Source organism: Heteronotia binoei, chromosome 5, assembly GCF_032191835.1.
Source record: "Heteronotia binoei isolate CCM8104 ecotype False Entrance Well chromosome 5, APGP_CSIRO_Hbin_v1, whole genome shotgun sequence".
Lineage (NCBI taxonomy): Eukaryota > Metazoa > Chordata > Lepidosauria > Squamata > Gekkonidae > Heteronotia > Heteronotia binoei.
In genome coordinates, this window is record NC_083227.1 from 34,366,954 (window position 1) to 34,381,482 (window position 14,529).

The window sequence follows — 14,529 nt, forward strand, 5'->3', positions numbered from 1 at the left end:
ATGTCTCTGGTTCGGGAGGACTCGTCTCAAAGAGATGAAGGGTTGGCTTCTATTTTTCTACCGGGTAACGGATCAGAGTTGTCCACTGTGATGGTGACAAACAGTATGGACTGTCTGCAAGAGTCTCGAGGCGGCAGGAGGGAGGTGGCGGGCCTAGCTTGCCTGGGAAATTATAAATGTTTTTATGCAAATGCTAGAAGTGTCCGAAGTAAAATTGGTGAATTGGAATGTTTAGTGTTGGGAGAAAACATAGACATTGTGGGAATTTCAGAAACTTGGTGGAATGAGGCGAATCAGTGGGACACGGTGATTCCTGGATATAAGTTATATCGGAAGGATAGGGAGGGAAGGGTTGGAGGTGGGGTGGCTCTGTATGTCAGCGAGGATATACGGTCCAGTAAGACTGAGGTCAGAGAATTAGATTCCCTTTTAGAAATGCTTTGGTTGAAATAGAGGGCCCAAAAGGAAATTTAACTATGGGAGTTTGTTATCGCCCACCAAATCAAAAGAGAGAGGACGATTATAATATAATGGAAGGATTAAAGATAGCGGCTAAACGTAAAAACTGTGTCATAATAGGTGATTTTATCTACCCACAGATTGATTGGGTCAATATGTGTTCTGGTCGAGAGAAAGAGATTGAGTTTCTTGATGCTCTCAATGACTGTGCTATGGAGCAGATGGTCTCAGAACCTACCAGGGGTGGGGCGATCCTGGATCTGGTCCTAAGTAATGCCCAAGACTTGGTGAAAGATGTAAAAGTGATTGCGCCGCTTAGGAACAGTGACCATAATGTTATTGATTTCACCGTTTGTATAAATAGGGAGTTGCCGAAAAAGACCGCCACAACCACATTTAACTTTAAAAGGGGTAAATTCTCTGAGATGAGGAGGCATGTGAGGAGGAAACTGAAAGGAAAGGTAAATACGGTCAAAACCCTTGGGGAAGCTTGGAGACTATTTAAAACTATAATCCTAGAAGCTCAGATAAAATACATACCACAAGTTAGGAAAGGCACAAACAGATATAAGAAGAGGCCAGCATGGTTAACAAACAAAGTAATGGAAGCTGTAAAAGGTAAGAAGGACTCCTTTAAGCGGTGGAAAACCAGTCCAAGTGAGATTAATAAAAGGGAACACAGGCAGTGGCAAATCAAATGCAAGACTGTGATCAGGCAGGCAAAAAGGGACTATGAGGAGCATATTGCAAAAAACATAAAGACCAGCAATAAAAATTTCTTCAAATATATTAGAAGTAGGAGACCAGCCAGGGAAGTGGGGCCCTTGGATGACCATGGGATAAAAGGATTACCGAAGGAGGATGGGGAAATGGCTGAGAAGCTGAATGCATTTTTTGCCTGTCTTCACCATGGAAGATGAGAAGTGTTTGCCCGCCCCAGAACCACTAATATTGGAAGGGGTGTTGAAAGACCTGAGTCAGATTGAGGTGACAAAAGAGGAGGTCCTACAACTAATAGACAAATTAAAAACTAATAAGTCACCGGGTCCGGATGGCATACATCCAAGAGTTCTGAAAGAACTCAAAGTTGAACTTGTGGATCTTCTAACAAAAATCTGTAATCTTTCATTGAAATCTGCCTCTGTTCCTGAGGACTGGAAGGTAGCAAATGTCACCCCCATCTTTAAAAAGGGTTCCAGAGGAGATCCGGGAAATCTGTCATGGGTGCTGGGGACCCTGCAGAGGAAGTTGAGCCTGCAGAGAAAACTGTGCCCCTGCCACCTGCACCAGTGCCCCTGCCTCCTGCTGGAGAAGATCCCAGACCCCCTGCCTCGCCCTCTCGGGTGGCGCGTGTGCGTGACCGCCTCCGTCAGGACCTCAGGGATCGGAGGAGGGCGGCACGCTCACAAGCAAGACGCTCCCTGAGCCCTGAGGTTTGAGAGGATTCTGGCCCTTCTAAGAGCAAGGATGCTTGAGTTGTATCAGGATCCTGGCTGCCTCTCTGAGCCAGCAATTAGCCCAAATGGGCAACAGCCAGCAGAGGGCTATATAGCTGTAGGCTTTGGGAGGAGGCTTTGTGGAAGCAACTAGTCATCTCCCTGATGTTCTAGCATCCACTCCGGCTTGACTTTGGTTTCTGGACTCCCTGACTTTGGCTTGTGACTTCTGGACTCCCTGACCTCGGCTTCTGGACCTCGGACCTGCGATACTTGTACAGTGATTCGGATTTGGCGCCTCGGACCCTCCTGCTTACTGGCTACAGACCTCGGACTGCCCCTGGACTTTGCCTGACCCGGCCCCAGCCGTGACAAAATTACAGGCCAGTCAGTCTGACTTCAATACCGGGAAAGTTGGTAGAAACCATTATCAAGGACAGAATGAGTAGGCACATTGATGAACACGGGTTATTGAGGAAGACTCAGCATGGCTTCTGTAGGGGAAGATCTTGCCTCACTAACCTGTTACATTTCTTTGAGGGGGTGAACAAACATGTGGACAAAGGAGACCCGATAGATGTTGTTTACCTTGACTTCCAGAAAGCTTTTGATAAAGTGCCTCATCAAAGGCTCCTTAGAAAGCTTGAGAGTCATGGAGTAAAAGGACACGTCCTCTTGTGGATCAAAAACTGGCTGAGTAATAGGAACCAGAGAGTGAGTATAAATGGGCAGTCTTCGCAGTGGAGGACGGTAAGCAGTGGGGTGCTGCAGGGGTCGGTACTGGGTCCCATGCTTTTAACTTGTTCATAAATGATTTAGAGTTGGGAGTGAGCAGTGAAGTGGCCAAATTTGCGGATGACACTAAATTGTTCAGGGTGGTGAGAACCAGAGAGGATTGTGAGGAACTCCAAAGGGATCTGTTGAGGCTGGGTGAGTGGGCGTCAACGTGGCAGATGCGGTTCAATGTGGCCAAGTGCAAAGTAATGCACATTGGGGCCAAGAATCCCAGCTACAAATACAAGTTGATGGGGTGTGAACTGGCAGAGACTGACCATGAGAGAGATCTTGGGGTCATGGTAGATAATTCACTGAAAATGTCAAGACAGTGTGCGTTTGCAATAAAAAAGGCCAACGCCATGCTGGGAATTATTAGGAAGGGAATTGAAAACAAATCAGCCAGTATCATAATGCCCCTCTATAAATCGATGGTGCGGTCTCCTTTGGAGTACTGTGTGCAGTTCTGGTCGCCGCACCTCAAAAAGGATATTATAGCATTGGAGAAAGTTCAGAAAAGGGCAACTAGAATGATTAAAGGGCTGGAACACCTTCCCTATGAAGAAAGGTTGAAACGCTTAGGGCTCTTTAGCTTGGAGAAACGTCGACTGAGGGGTGACATGATAGAGGTTTACAAGATAATGCATGGGATGGAGAAAGTAGAGAAAGAAGTTCTTTTCTCCCTTTCTCACAATACAAGAACTCGTGGGCATTCAATGAAATTGCTGAGCAGACAGGTTAAAACGGATAAAAGGAAGTACTTCTTCACCCAAAGGGTGATTAACATGTGGAATTCACTGCCACAGGAGGTGGTGGCGGCCACAAGCATGGCCACCTTCAAGAGGGGGTTAGATAAAAATATGGAGCAGAGGTCCATCAGTGGCTATTAACCACAGCGTGCGTGTGTGTGTGTGTGTGTGTGTGTGTGTGTGTGTATATATATATATATATATATATTTGGCCGCTGTGTGACACAGAATGTTGGACTGGATGGGCCATTGGCCTTATCTAACATGGCTTCTCTTATGTTCTTAACTCATTTATATACAGATTAACTTGACAGTGATATGCATGTGCTATTGTTTGGAAGATTCTAGAGCAGAGGTGTCAAATATGAGGCCTGGAGGCCGAATGAGGCCCCCTGAGGGCTCCTATCAGGCCCCTGAGGAACTGGCTGTCATCTGCTTCCTTCTCCCTCTCTCTTGCTTCCTTCTGCATAACAGCTTACTCTGCCAGGCTTGCTCAATCACACAAGAGCTACAGAGCAAAGCCACTGTTTTCTCCATTGACTAAGGTTCCTTCGTTGGGGAGGAAAGGAGGGAGGCAGAGCTTGCTTTGCCAGGCTTTCTCAATTCCACAGCAAAGCTACTGAGCCAAGCCTCTCTTCCTTCTGTTGGCGAGGCTCCTCCCCCTCCTGGTCCCCTGGGGAAGGAGGGAAAGAGCCAGAACTTCCTTTGCCGAGTTCCCTAGATCACATGGGAGAGATACAAAGAAAGCACCTTTAAGACCAATGAGTGCTAATTTTTTAGCACTAAGCATGTTTTATTTTAAGGTTTTTTTAAAAAAACAACAACGAAACTTTAATTGTGTTTGTCAGTGTCCTTTATAAAGTTTACATCTCTGCTACCTAATCTTAAATAGGTACACACATAGCCTGGCCTGACATGGCTCGGCCCAACAAGGTCTCATTTATGTCAGATCCGGCCCTCATAACAAATGAGTTTGACACCCCTATTCTAGAGAGTGGGCAGTATTAAAGCAGCAGGCAATTTCTTCTCTCCTTCACATGAAGGGCACAGACAACAGCTGGAATCGCTTCATCAAACACCATCTTGAGTCCTTCCCGCGTCAGTGCAGAACATTCCACATATTTCACCGCTCCAATAATTTTTGCCACATCAAGGCCTTCTTGATAGGTGACTGGAAGCAACTTCATCTTCTTCAGTTGTTTGGTTGTGCGCTCATCAGTTCTGAGATCAAGTTTGGTCCCCACCAATATGACAGGGGTGTTGGGGCAATGGTGTCGCACTTCAGGATACCACTTTGTGCGGACATTTTCCAAGGACCCCGGGCTCACGAGAGAAAAGCAAAGTAAGACTATGTCTGTTTCTGTATAAAATAAGAAGCGCATTCTGTCATTGTAATCTTGTACGCATAAATCCCAGAACTGCACAACAATTGAGGTGCCATTAACCATCACTTGAGCAGAGTAGTCCTTGAAGGACATGGGCCAGTATTCCCTAGGGAAGGTGTTGGTTTTGTACCTGACAAGAAGGCATGTTTTACCCACTGCACTGTCTCCTGCAATCACACACTTGATGGCTTGCATCGGGGATGCTGCTCTGGCATTCTGGCCAGGAGGATGATCTTCCATTACACTTTCGGTGCTCCCAGGACCTCTTGGGACTGCACTGTCTTCCTTCTCCAAATTTATTTTGTGAAGTGTTTCCTCCAGAGAGGCTGTGATGGGGAGGAAAGAGTGACAAATTGACTCAGAGCTTCACTCGCAGGGAAACGTGTCACTATGAAAGCTGAACACCTTTCATGTGAAATTCCTCATTTGGATCTGCATAGATGGCTTTTGCATACTTTGGATAGGGTGGAATTCTAGCAGGAGCTCCTTTGCATATTAGGCCACACACCCTTGATGTAGCCAATCCTCCAAGAGCTTACAAGGCTCTTTTTCATAAGCTCTTGGAGGATTGGCTACAACAGGGGGTGTGGCCTAATATGCAAAGGAACTCCTGCTAGAATTCCATCCCTGTTTTGGATGATGTACTTTTAATGCGCCTGAGTGATGGTTTGCAAGTGGATTTTCCTGCAAACAATTGCTAAAGTGCATTATACAACATGAAGAAGAAGAAGAGAGCCAGTTTGGTGTAGTGGTTAAGTGTGCGGACTCTTATCTGGGAGAACCAGGTTTGATTCCCCACTCCTCCACTTGCACCTGCTGGCATGGTTTTGGGTCAGCCATAGCTCTGGCAGAGGTTGTCCTTGAAAGGGCAGCTGCTGTGAGAGTCCTCTCAGCCCCACCTACCTCACAGCGTGTCTGTTGTGGGGGAGGGAGATAAAGGAGATTGTGAGCCACTCTGAAACTCTTGTATGGAGGGCGGAATATAAATCCAATGTCGTCATCTTCTTCTTCTCTCTTGAATGATCCTTTGAATCAGCAGTTCCCAACCTTTTTGGCACCAGGGACTGGTTTTATGGAAGACAATTTTTCCACGGACCAGGGGTATGTGTGTGATGGTTTCGGGATGATACAATTGTGGACTTTATTTCTATTAGTTTGGTGTGGTAGTTAAGTGTGCAGACTCTTATCTAGGAGAACTGGGTTTGATTTCCCACGCCTCCACTTACAGCTGCTGGAATGGCCTTGGGTTAACCATAGCTCTCGCAGAGCTGTCCTTGAAAGGGCAGCTTCTGTTAGAGCTCTCTTAGCCCCACCCACCTCACAGGGTGTGAGAGAGGAAGGTAAAGGAGATTGTGAGCCGCTCTGAGACTCTGAAATTCGGAGTGGAGGACAGGATGTAAATCCTATGTCCTATTCTTATTATTACTACATTGTAATATATAATGAAATAATTATACAATTCATGGCCCGGTCGCTAACAGGCCACGGACTGGTACCAGTCCATGGCCTAGGGGTTGGGGATCCCTGCTTTAAATAATCTCACACTGGACCATTCTCAGAGATCTCTTTCCATTCCACTTTGCTTAGCTATCCCCAGTACCTTTGTAATGCTCCAGAGCCTTTTGTATAGCAAAATTTTTCTCACAGAAAGTTCTGATTTTCTCATCCAACCCAGGGATAGGTGCATGCTTCACATGTTCATTTTTATACCTGAAAGGAAATATGGTTATTGGTGAAGGAAAAGTTTAGAGATTGTTGTCCCCACTACAGTAGGGCTGCCATCCTCCAGGTGGGGAAAAACGTAGGCAGCTGTGAAAAATTACTGTGCAAACATGTTATGTATTGTTTATAGTTCTGGAATGAAGCATGCTTCTGCCCTCCAGGATACTAATGCCTACGCTCTGATTGGCCGTTCTCTGAGAATCGGCCAATCAGGGCTTCAGGCATGTATCTCCAGTATGCAAATAACAGGAGCCTGGAGTGATCAATAGGGTGGTTTCCCGTAGACCTTATGGGTGTGGTTTGATGTTGCCTGAGAGTATATATTCACTGTTTGAGTGTTCCTCAGTTCTGATTCAAAATAAAAGAGTTTTATCTTATCCACGGCTGAGCTCCCTATTTTACAAAATACTAACCACAACTATTATAACACAGCTTAATGTAGGAATTACACACTCTCCACAAACATCATATCAGTGCTTGATCACACTTTGCAACGTATTGAGTATTTATGTTCATGGTGTTATCAACTTTTTAACAATACTTCTGAAGAAAAACATGCAGGGTTTGCCAGGTTTAAACAGCAATTACTTCTGTGTGCAACATGCAAGGTTTGCAGTATACCCGACCAACAAAGACAAAAGTCCTTGAATTAAGTGTAGGCTTAGAAGAATGAATCATAGCATTACGAGGAAATCCAAATATGTATATAATTTAATTGGTTGTTGGAGCTTAAGACATAGGAGAACCATTTGCCTGTGTAAATGCTGGAATTTATTTCCTCATAATGCTATGAACCTTGGGTGAGTAACATGTAAAAATTGCAGCCTTTATTATATATAATATGAATTGGTTGTTTCATTTAAATGTTTATTGTATAAATGTAGTTCCAGAGACATAATCATGTGGTCAAAGAAGACGTTCGAAACATGCGAAGATAAGAAACCTGGGAAGCGTGTTACCACGTTACTGAATTTATACATATGGATAATTAACAGAAAAACAACTTTTGATTCATTCAAAAATGTATTCATTCATTCATTCATTCATTCATTCATTCATTCATTGTTGTTAAAAGGTTGATCGCAGTTCTGTCCCTTTAAATGCCATCAGGGCTCTTTTTCCAGCAGGAGCTCTGCATATTAGGACAGGAATCTCCCTATATGGTAAGGTCCATATATGGTATGGCAGGAAACAAGATGGTGGAAGCCTGCTCCAAAGTAGGCTAAAGGTGATGGTTGTCTGAGGACAAAATCAGCCATGATTGTTTTAAGTTAGCTAAGATTGTTTACATTAAAAATGCAGCTGGAGTTTTGTGGAATTCATAACATTAGATGAGATAGAGATAGTGAGATCTTTAAAACTCTGAGTTTTTGGGCACAAGGAGCTGATCTGCACTACACTGCCTCTGTGCCAGATCATGCCAAGCTAATTGGAACTTATACTCTTGGGTTGCCCTGTAGAGACAGTTTCTCTGCTGGACAACCTAAGAGGAGAGACAGCCTTTGCTGTTTTTATCTCCTGTTTGGGGCCTCAAACATGCTCAAACTTAGAATATAGAGCATAGCTCTCATAGACTGAGACCTGGGACTCAGATTTTAAAAGAGAAAATGTAGACCGATAGGTTAAAGTCCCTGTTGCTTTTGGGACTTATAGTTTTCATTATGTTCTCTGCTTTATTGTAGAACTATGCTTTAAGATTGACTGAATTCTAACTGTGTAATTGTTTTCTTAAACGTGCTAAGTTTATCCAACTGTTTGTTTTTCTATCCATGCATTTTAAGCCTTGTGTCCAAAGGAACTGTATGAGCAACTGTACTAATGTAATCTCTTGTTTTGCCTTTCTAACTGTACTTTAAGCCTTCTGTCTAAAGGAGAACCTTGGAGTCTAATAAACTGTTTTGCGTTGAGAAACTTGGAGTCTAATAAAGTTTATCTACGAAGTCTTAAAACTTATTAGTGAGCATGTATTAGCCTTCTGATAACTGCAGGTCAGATTTGGTTCCTGTAGGTTTTGATTTTGGTTTTCTGTTGTTGGGGGTACAATAGAAATCCCCCAACAGAATGCTTATGCAAACACAAGGCCAGGTTTACATGTTCAGTCCATGACACCTCCAGTTTAAAGGAGATCAGATAGTTGGGCTTGGAAAAGATTCCACATGAGACCTTGGTGAGCTGCAGCCAGTTGGAGTATACTGAAATTGATTAGGTTGGATGTATGGTGTGGTTGCCAGGTAGCAGCCTGAACCTCTCAGGAATATTGGTGGGGAAGACAGGTTTAACTGTAGAATGTGTGAGAATGCTAGAGCATTCCTTATGTCATAATGGCACTTTTGCCAGAAGTGACATTGTGTGTTGGCATGGTGTGCCTCAATTTTTTTCCAGAGGACAACAACAGGGCAGCTGGGAGATCTCACTAGGTTTGACAGCTCTTGGTGAGGAAACACCTTGAGATTTGAGGGTGGAGCCTGGGGACAGCAGGGTTTGGGAGGGGAGGAACCTCAGTGGGGTACAATGCCATAAAGTCCACCCTCCAGAGCAGCCATTTTCCCTGGGGGAATTGATCTCTGTTGTCTGGAGATCAACTGTAATAATGAGAGATCTCCAGGTCCCACCTAGAGGTTGGCAACCCTAACGATCACCCACCCTAGCAGGAGACCTGGCAACCCTAGGCATGGCTGAGTAGGGGTAGCGTCCAACATTCACACGGTTCATAAAGGAACGTGCTCCAGTTCCTTAAAACTGAGAAATGATGGTGACTGAAGTGTCAGAATAAGAGGCCCCCATCCCCTTCTCTCTGTATCCTAGGGTTATCAGGCCAAGCTTGGTTGGGGACATCAGGGGTAGCTCTATATAGTCACAATTCCCAGCGATTCTGAGAGCTACCCATTGTCACTTCAGTTGTTCCACAGAATGCTTAGTGACAGAAATGACTGGCAGGAGAACTGGCCACAGCGGGATGACTGGCAACCCTACAGCATTCCTAGGATGCCACTGCCCCCCGCCCCGGCACTGAAATTCAATTTTAAGATACTGTGTTATTCCCCTGCCACCTGCCAAGAGTGATTGTAAAGTAGGGTTGCCAAGTCCAATTTAAGAAATATCTGGGGACTTTGGGGGTGGAGCCAGGAGACTTTGGGGGTGGAGCCAGGAGACATTAGGGGTGGAGCCAAGATCAAGGCTGTGACAAGCATAATTGAACTCCAAAGAGAGTTCTGGCCATTACATTTAAAGGGACCACACACCTTTTCAATGCCTTCCTTCCATAGGAAATAATGAAGGATAGGGGCACCTTCTTTTGGGGCTCATAGAATTGGACCCACTGGTCCAATCGTTTTGAAACTTGGGGGATATTTCGGGGAGAGGCACTAGATGCTGTACTGAAAATTTGGTGCCTCTAACTCAAAAAAACAGCCCCCCCCCAAAGCCCCAGATACCCGCGGATCAATTCTCCATTATTTTCTATGGGAATAAATCTCCATAGGGAATAATAGAGTTCCCAGCAGACATTTCCCTCCCCTCCCCCTGCTTTCTGATGACCCTGAAGCGGGGGGAGGGCCTCCAAACTGGGGGATCCCCTGCCCCCACCTGGGGATTGGCAATCCTATTGTAAAGCAAGATTTAGCCCAAATGAATGTACATCATTATGACATTGCTTTGCAGAATTTTTTTTTAATTTTTAAATTAGGAATGGACTTCTCCCATAACAGGAGAAACAAGAAAGGGAAATGAGAAAGAGCTACGTACCTGCTTGAAGTACTTTTGATGTCCTGAAAGAAAGAAAGAAACAGAAGTGGGTCTCAGCTACACAGATAGTAGGGTTGCCAGCTCTAGGTTGGGAACAGGGCTGGCTCGCCCACTAGGCAAACTAGCTGGTTGCCTAGGGCTCTGGGAGGAGGGGTTCTCCCCCCTCCTGGTTCCTAAATTGGGCTCACCCCTCCTGGTGCCCACAACAACTGCTTAGTTTGCTTGCCTGCCTCCCCCACACACACCGCTGCCACCGCCTGCTCCCTCCCTTCCCTTGTGCTTTGCCCCCCCCCCCCACCCCCCTGGCACATTCAGAGGAGTGCACTGAGGCTAGGCCCTACCAGCTTCGATGTGGCCAGCATGCCATCTAATGCTTTGAAGCACATGTGGGAGAAGGCTTTGTTCCCCCTCACTTCCGGTTCCAGGAAGGAGTGAGAAGAAGCCTTCTCCCACGCATGCTTCAAAACATTAAGACGGTGCGCCACCCGCATTGAAGCTGGTGGTGCCCAGCCTTGGCACAGTGTGCTCTGATGAGGGGGGGGGGCAACGGAGCATGGCACTGTGTTGCAGCGCAGGGAAGGGAGGGAAGGCTGGCGAAAGCAGGGGGGCGGTGAGCAGGGAGCCTGCCTGGGGTGCCATGGGACCTAGAGCCAGCGCTGGTTGGGAAATTCCTGGAGATTTGGGTGGTGGAGCCTAGAGAGGACAAGGCTGGAGGAAAAGAGGGACCTCAAGACAGAGTTGCCAGATCCAATTCAAGAAACATCTGGGGATTTTGGGGGTAGAGTCAGGAGACTTTGGGGGTGGAGCCAGGAACAAGGTTGTGACAAGCATGACTGAACTCCAAAGGGCCATCACATTTAAAGGGACTACACACCTTTTAAATGCTTTCCCTCCATTGGAAATAATGAAGGATAGGGGCACCTTATTTTGGGGCTCACAGAATTGGACTCCCTGGTCCAATCTTTTTGAAACTTAGAGGGTGTTTTGAGGAGAGGCATCGGATGCTATGCTGAAAATTTGGTACCTCTACCTCAAAAAACAGCCCCACCCAGAGCCCCAGATACCCACAGGTCAATTCTCCATTATACCCTAAAGGAGTCAGTCTCCATAGGGAATAATGAAGTGCCTATCAGGCATTTCCCTACCCTGCTTTCTGTTTACCCTGAAGCAGGGAGAGGGCCACCAAACCGGGGGATTGCCTGCCTCCAACTGCGGATTGGCAGCCCTACCTCAAGATGGAATCATAGAGTCTACCTTCCAAAGCAATCATTTTCTCTAGGTTCTGAGATCAGTTGTAAAAGTGGAAGATCTCCAGGCCCCACCTGGAGGCCAGCAACCCTAACAGAGTGCATACTAAAAATGTTATTTCAAGTGGACTATTCAGTGCCTATTGTTAGGGTGCAGAGAGTTGCCTCATGCTGTGTAGGTACTGAACTTTTGGTTAAGTTTCACCTGCAGGAATTCATTTGTCGGCTGCTGGCACTTTCCCTCCATTTCTCTGATCAGGTCACCAAGATGGGAAATTTCCTCAGACAAATGGTCAATGTTTTTTTCCTGCCTCTCCTCAATGGCTTTTTCCAGTTCTTCCAGTTGGGTCAGCCTGACTTGCTCTTTTTCTTGAAGAAACTTGTGCATTTGGTCAAAGGCAGTTCTGACATTCTGCTTCTCCACTTCTAACTGTGTCTGGAGAAAACAGGTCAAAATTTGGGATGAGGTACAGACTGAACATGTGGGTCACTCAAAGTAAATCTTCTGGAAGCTTATCACTCTAAGAATGAAAGAAAGTGGCATATGAATGCTTGTTTATGTCCTGTGGGTATTGTAAAGAAGTGAGCAAAACAAAACAAAAATGTGTGTGTGTGGCGAATTTCAGGGGAAGGTGGTAACAACAAAAGAGCACATGGGTAGAGGGAATTAAACAGTGCTCCCCTGCACTTTACTTTACTGTGCTCAGTTGTTTGATTTTAACAGGCTGGGAGACAATGTTGTAAATTATTCTATTTTGCAGGTTTGGCCTAAAGTTGCATGACCAGGGGAAGCCGGAGCCTATGACATAAGGAAAGGATTCTCATTGGTTGTAAACATCACCTCAGTGGGTCTTAATTGTTGGGAAATGGTTCTGGCTGTGAAACCATCATTACTATCTGGAGGAGATAAGTCCTCTATACCCTGACCTGGAAAACTCAAGATAGCTTAGTCTTGTCAGATCTCAGAAATTAACAAGGGTCAGTCCTGGTTAGTATTTGGATGGGGGACCTCCAAGGAAGTTCAGGGTTAGTAGGCAGAGGGGGGCAATGGCAAATCACCTCTGAATGTCTCTTGCCGTGAAAAACCTATGGGGCCACCATAAGTTGTCTGTGATGTGTCAGCAAAAAAATCCTCCTTCCTGGCTGAAAGGAGAAGGTATTTGCATAAAAAGAAGATGGTATTTGCATAAAAAGAAGCACTGTTTTCAGGTCAGGAAGGGACAGAGAAAATACACTGTTGTGAGCTGGCTGATGAAACTTGGGGGTTCTGGGTGTGTTGCTCTCTTCCCCCTGGGTATCTGATTTGGGGTAGCTTCACTGTTTTCTGTGTCACCTAAGGCAGGGGTTCCCAATGTACCTTTCTTTGCACCTTCTGAACATTTTAGAATGTGGGTGGGCCCAAGTGGGGCTCTTGTGCAGCAGAGCTTCTGACTGGCTGTGCAGATTAAAATAACATTGTTTTGGTGGCAGCTGCCAAACAATGTTAGTTTTATTCTCTCTCACACTCCTCTTAACCATTGCATTTTTAAAAATACTACTCTTATCCCCTGCACTTGGACTTCCTCTCTCTGTGTGGCTCCACCTCTTGCGCTGGCTATTTTGTGGTTGGCTCCACCTCCCTTGGCAGCCATTTTGTGGTTATGGCCATCATTCTCTATCCAAAGTCTAAAGGTGCCCAAAGGCTTAGGAAGATTGGGAACTCTTGATCTAAGTGATTCCTGCATGTCAGTCAGCGGAATGAGGAAACCTTTGCCTCAGTCCTGCATGTGGCTGAGGTAATGGGTGCAACACCATCATAGCGGCTTAATTCCTGCAGTCATCACAAACCCCACCCCCTGACCAATCTATGGAAGAAAGGGAATGTGTTACCTTAGATGCTTGCTTACTCTTCCAGTATTGGAGGAGAATCTCCACCCATGTGAGTGTCTGAACCAAACCCTGGTGTGGTAAATATCAACTGGTAGCAATTTAGTAACCTTTCTATGATCTTATTTTAAGTTGCTGCATATGATGACAAGGGATATCTTATGAAAATGTTGGGCTGTCTGAGATTTTTGCATCATGACTCTTCTAATACAAATGTAAAATATCTGTTATGATTTCAATTGACCCCTACTTAGAATATACCAATTTTATTTATTTGGAAAATGCAGGTGCAGTCTCTTCTGAAAGCTGCTCTGGGTGTTTTTGTTTTTTTTGTACCATCAAGTCACAGATGACTTTTGTTGAGACTGTAGGGTTTTCAGGACAAGATATATTCAGAAATTATTTGCTGTTGTTTGCCTCTGTGTCACAACCCTGGAATTCCTTGATAGTCTCCCTTCCAAATACTAAGCAGGGCCAACCCAGCTGAGTTTCCCAATTCTGACCAGATCACGCTAGCCTGGGCCATCCAGGTCAGGGGACCAGGATGGCTCAGAAACAGAACAGAGTCACTAAAAACAATACAAAGACATTAGGAATAATTCAGGGCACAAAAACAGCATACAGCACACATTGAGCAGCCTAAAATGATATCATTGAAACAGCCTTCAGAACAGAATAGGATCACAAAACACCAAAAAGGGACAAAACCTTTTTGTTAATAGCCTGGGTAGAAAGGAACACTGTGACCTGAAACCTAAAAGCAAGTAAGATAGGCACCAAGCAAGCTTCAAGGAGGAGGGCATTCCAGAGGTGAGACACCACTGCCAAACCCCCCTCATCTCTGGTTGCCGTGTGCCTCTCAAATGGAGGTGAAGGGCGGAGTCACAGAGAGTAGAATTTCACAAGTGGGTCTTGGCTGATTGGCTGGCATCTGGACAGCATGGGAGGAGGCAGTACTTGAAGTGCCCTGACCCAAACCATGTAGGACTCAGGGGCTGTGACGCCCTGGTCTAAAGTCCAGGATGAGGCCTGTCACCTCCTGTGGCACAACAAAGCAAGGGACATCCCTTTGTGTGAATCAGTGGAAAGCCATCATTGCTGCTGGCAATCAGCTGCCCGAGCCCTAAACAGGGCAACAAGAGGTGGT

At 45.6% G+C, this 14,529-nt stretch overlaps 1 protein-coding gene across 1 annotated transcript; it reads right to left on the reverse strand.

Moving 5' to 3' along the window:
- Positions 1-4,409: 4,409 nt before the first annotated feature.
- On the reverse strand, positions 4,410-5,125 carry LOC132572273 (ras-related C3 botulinum toxin substrate 1-like). Its single transcript, XM_060239158.1, has one exon. It carries the CDS (start codon positions 5,041-5,043, stop codon positions 4,423-4,425), a length of 621 nt encoding a protein of 206 aa, XP_060095141.1. The 5' UTR covers positions 5,044-5,125; the 3' UTR covers positions 4,410-4,422.
- Between the last annotated feature and the right edge of the window lie 9,404 nt (positions 5,126-14,529).

Excerpts from the sequence above, each read along its gene's own strand:
- LOC132572273 (XM_060239158.1), bottom strand. The coding sequence starts at position 5,043 with ATGGAAGATCATCCTCCTGGCCAGAATGCCAGAGCAGCATCCCCGATG.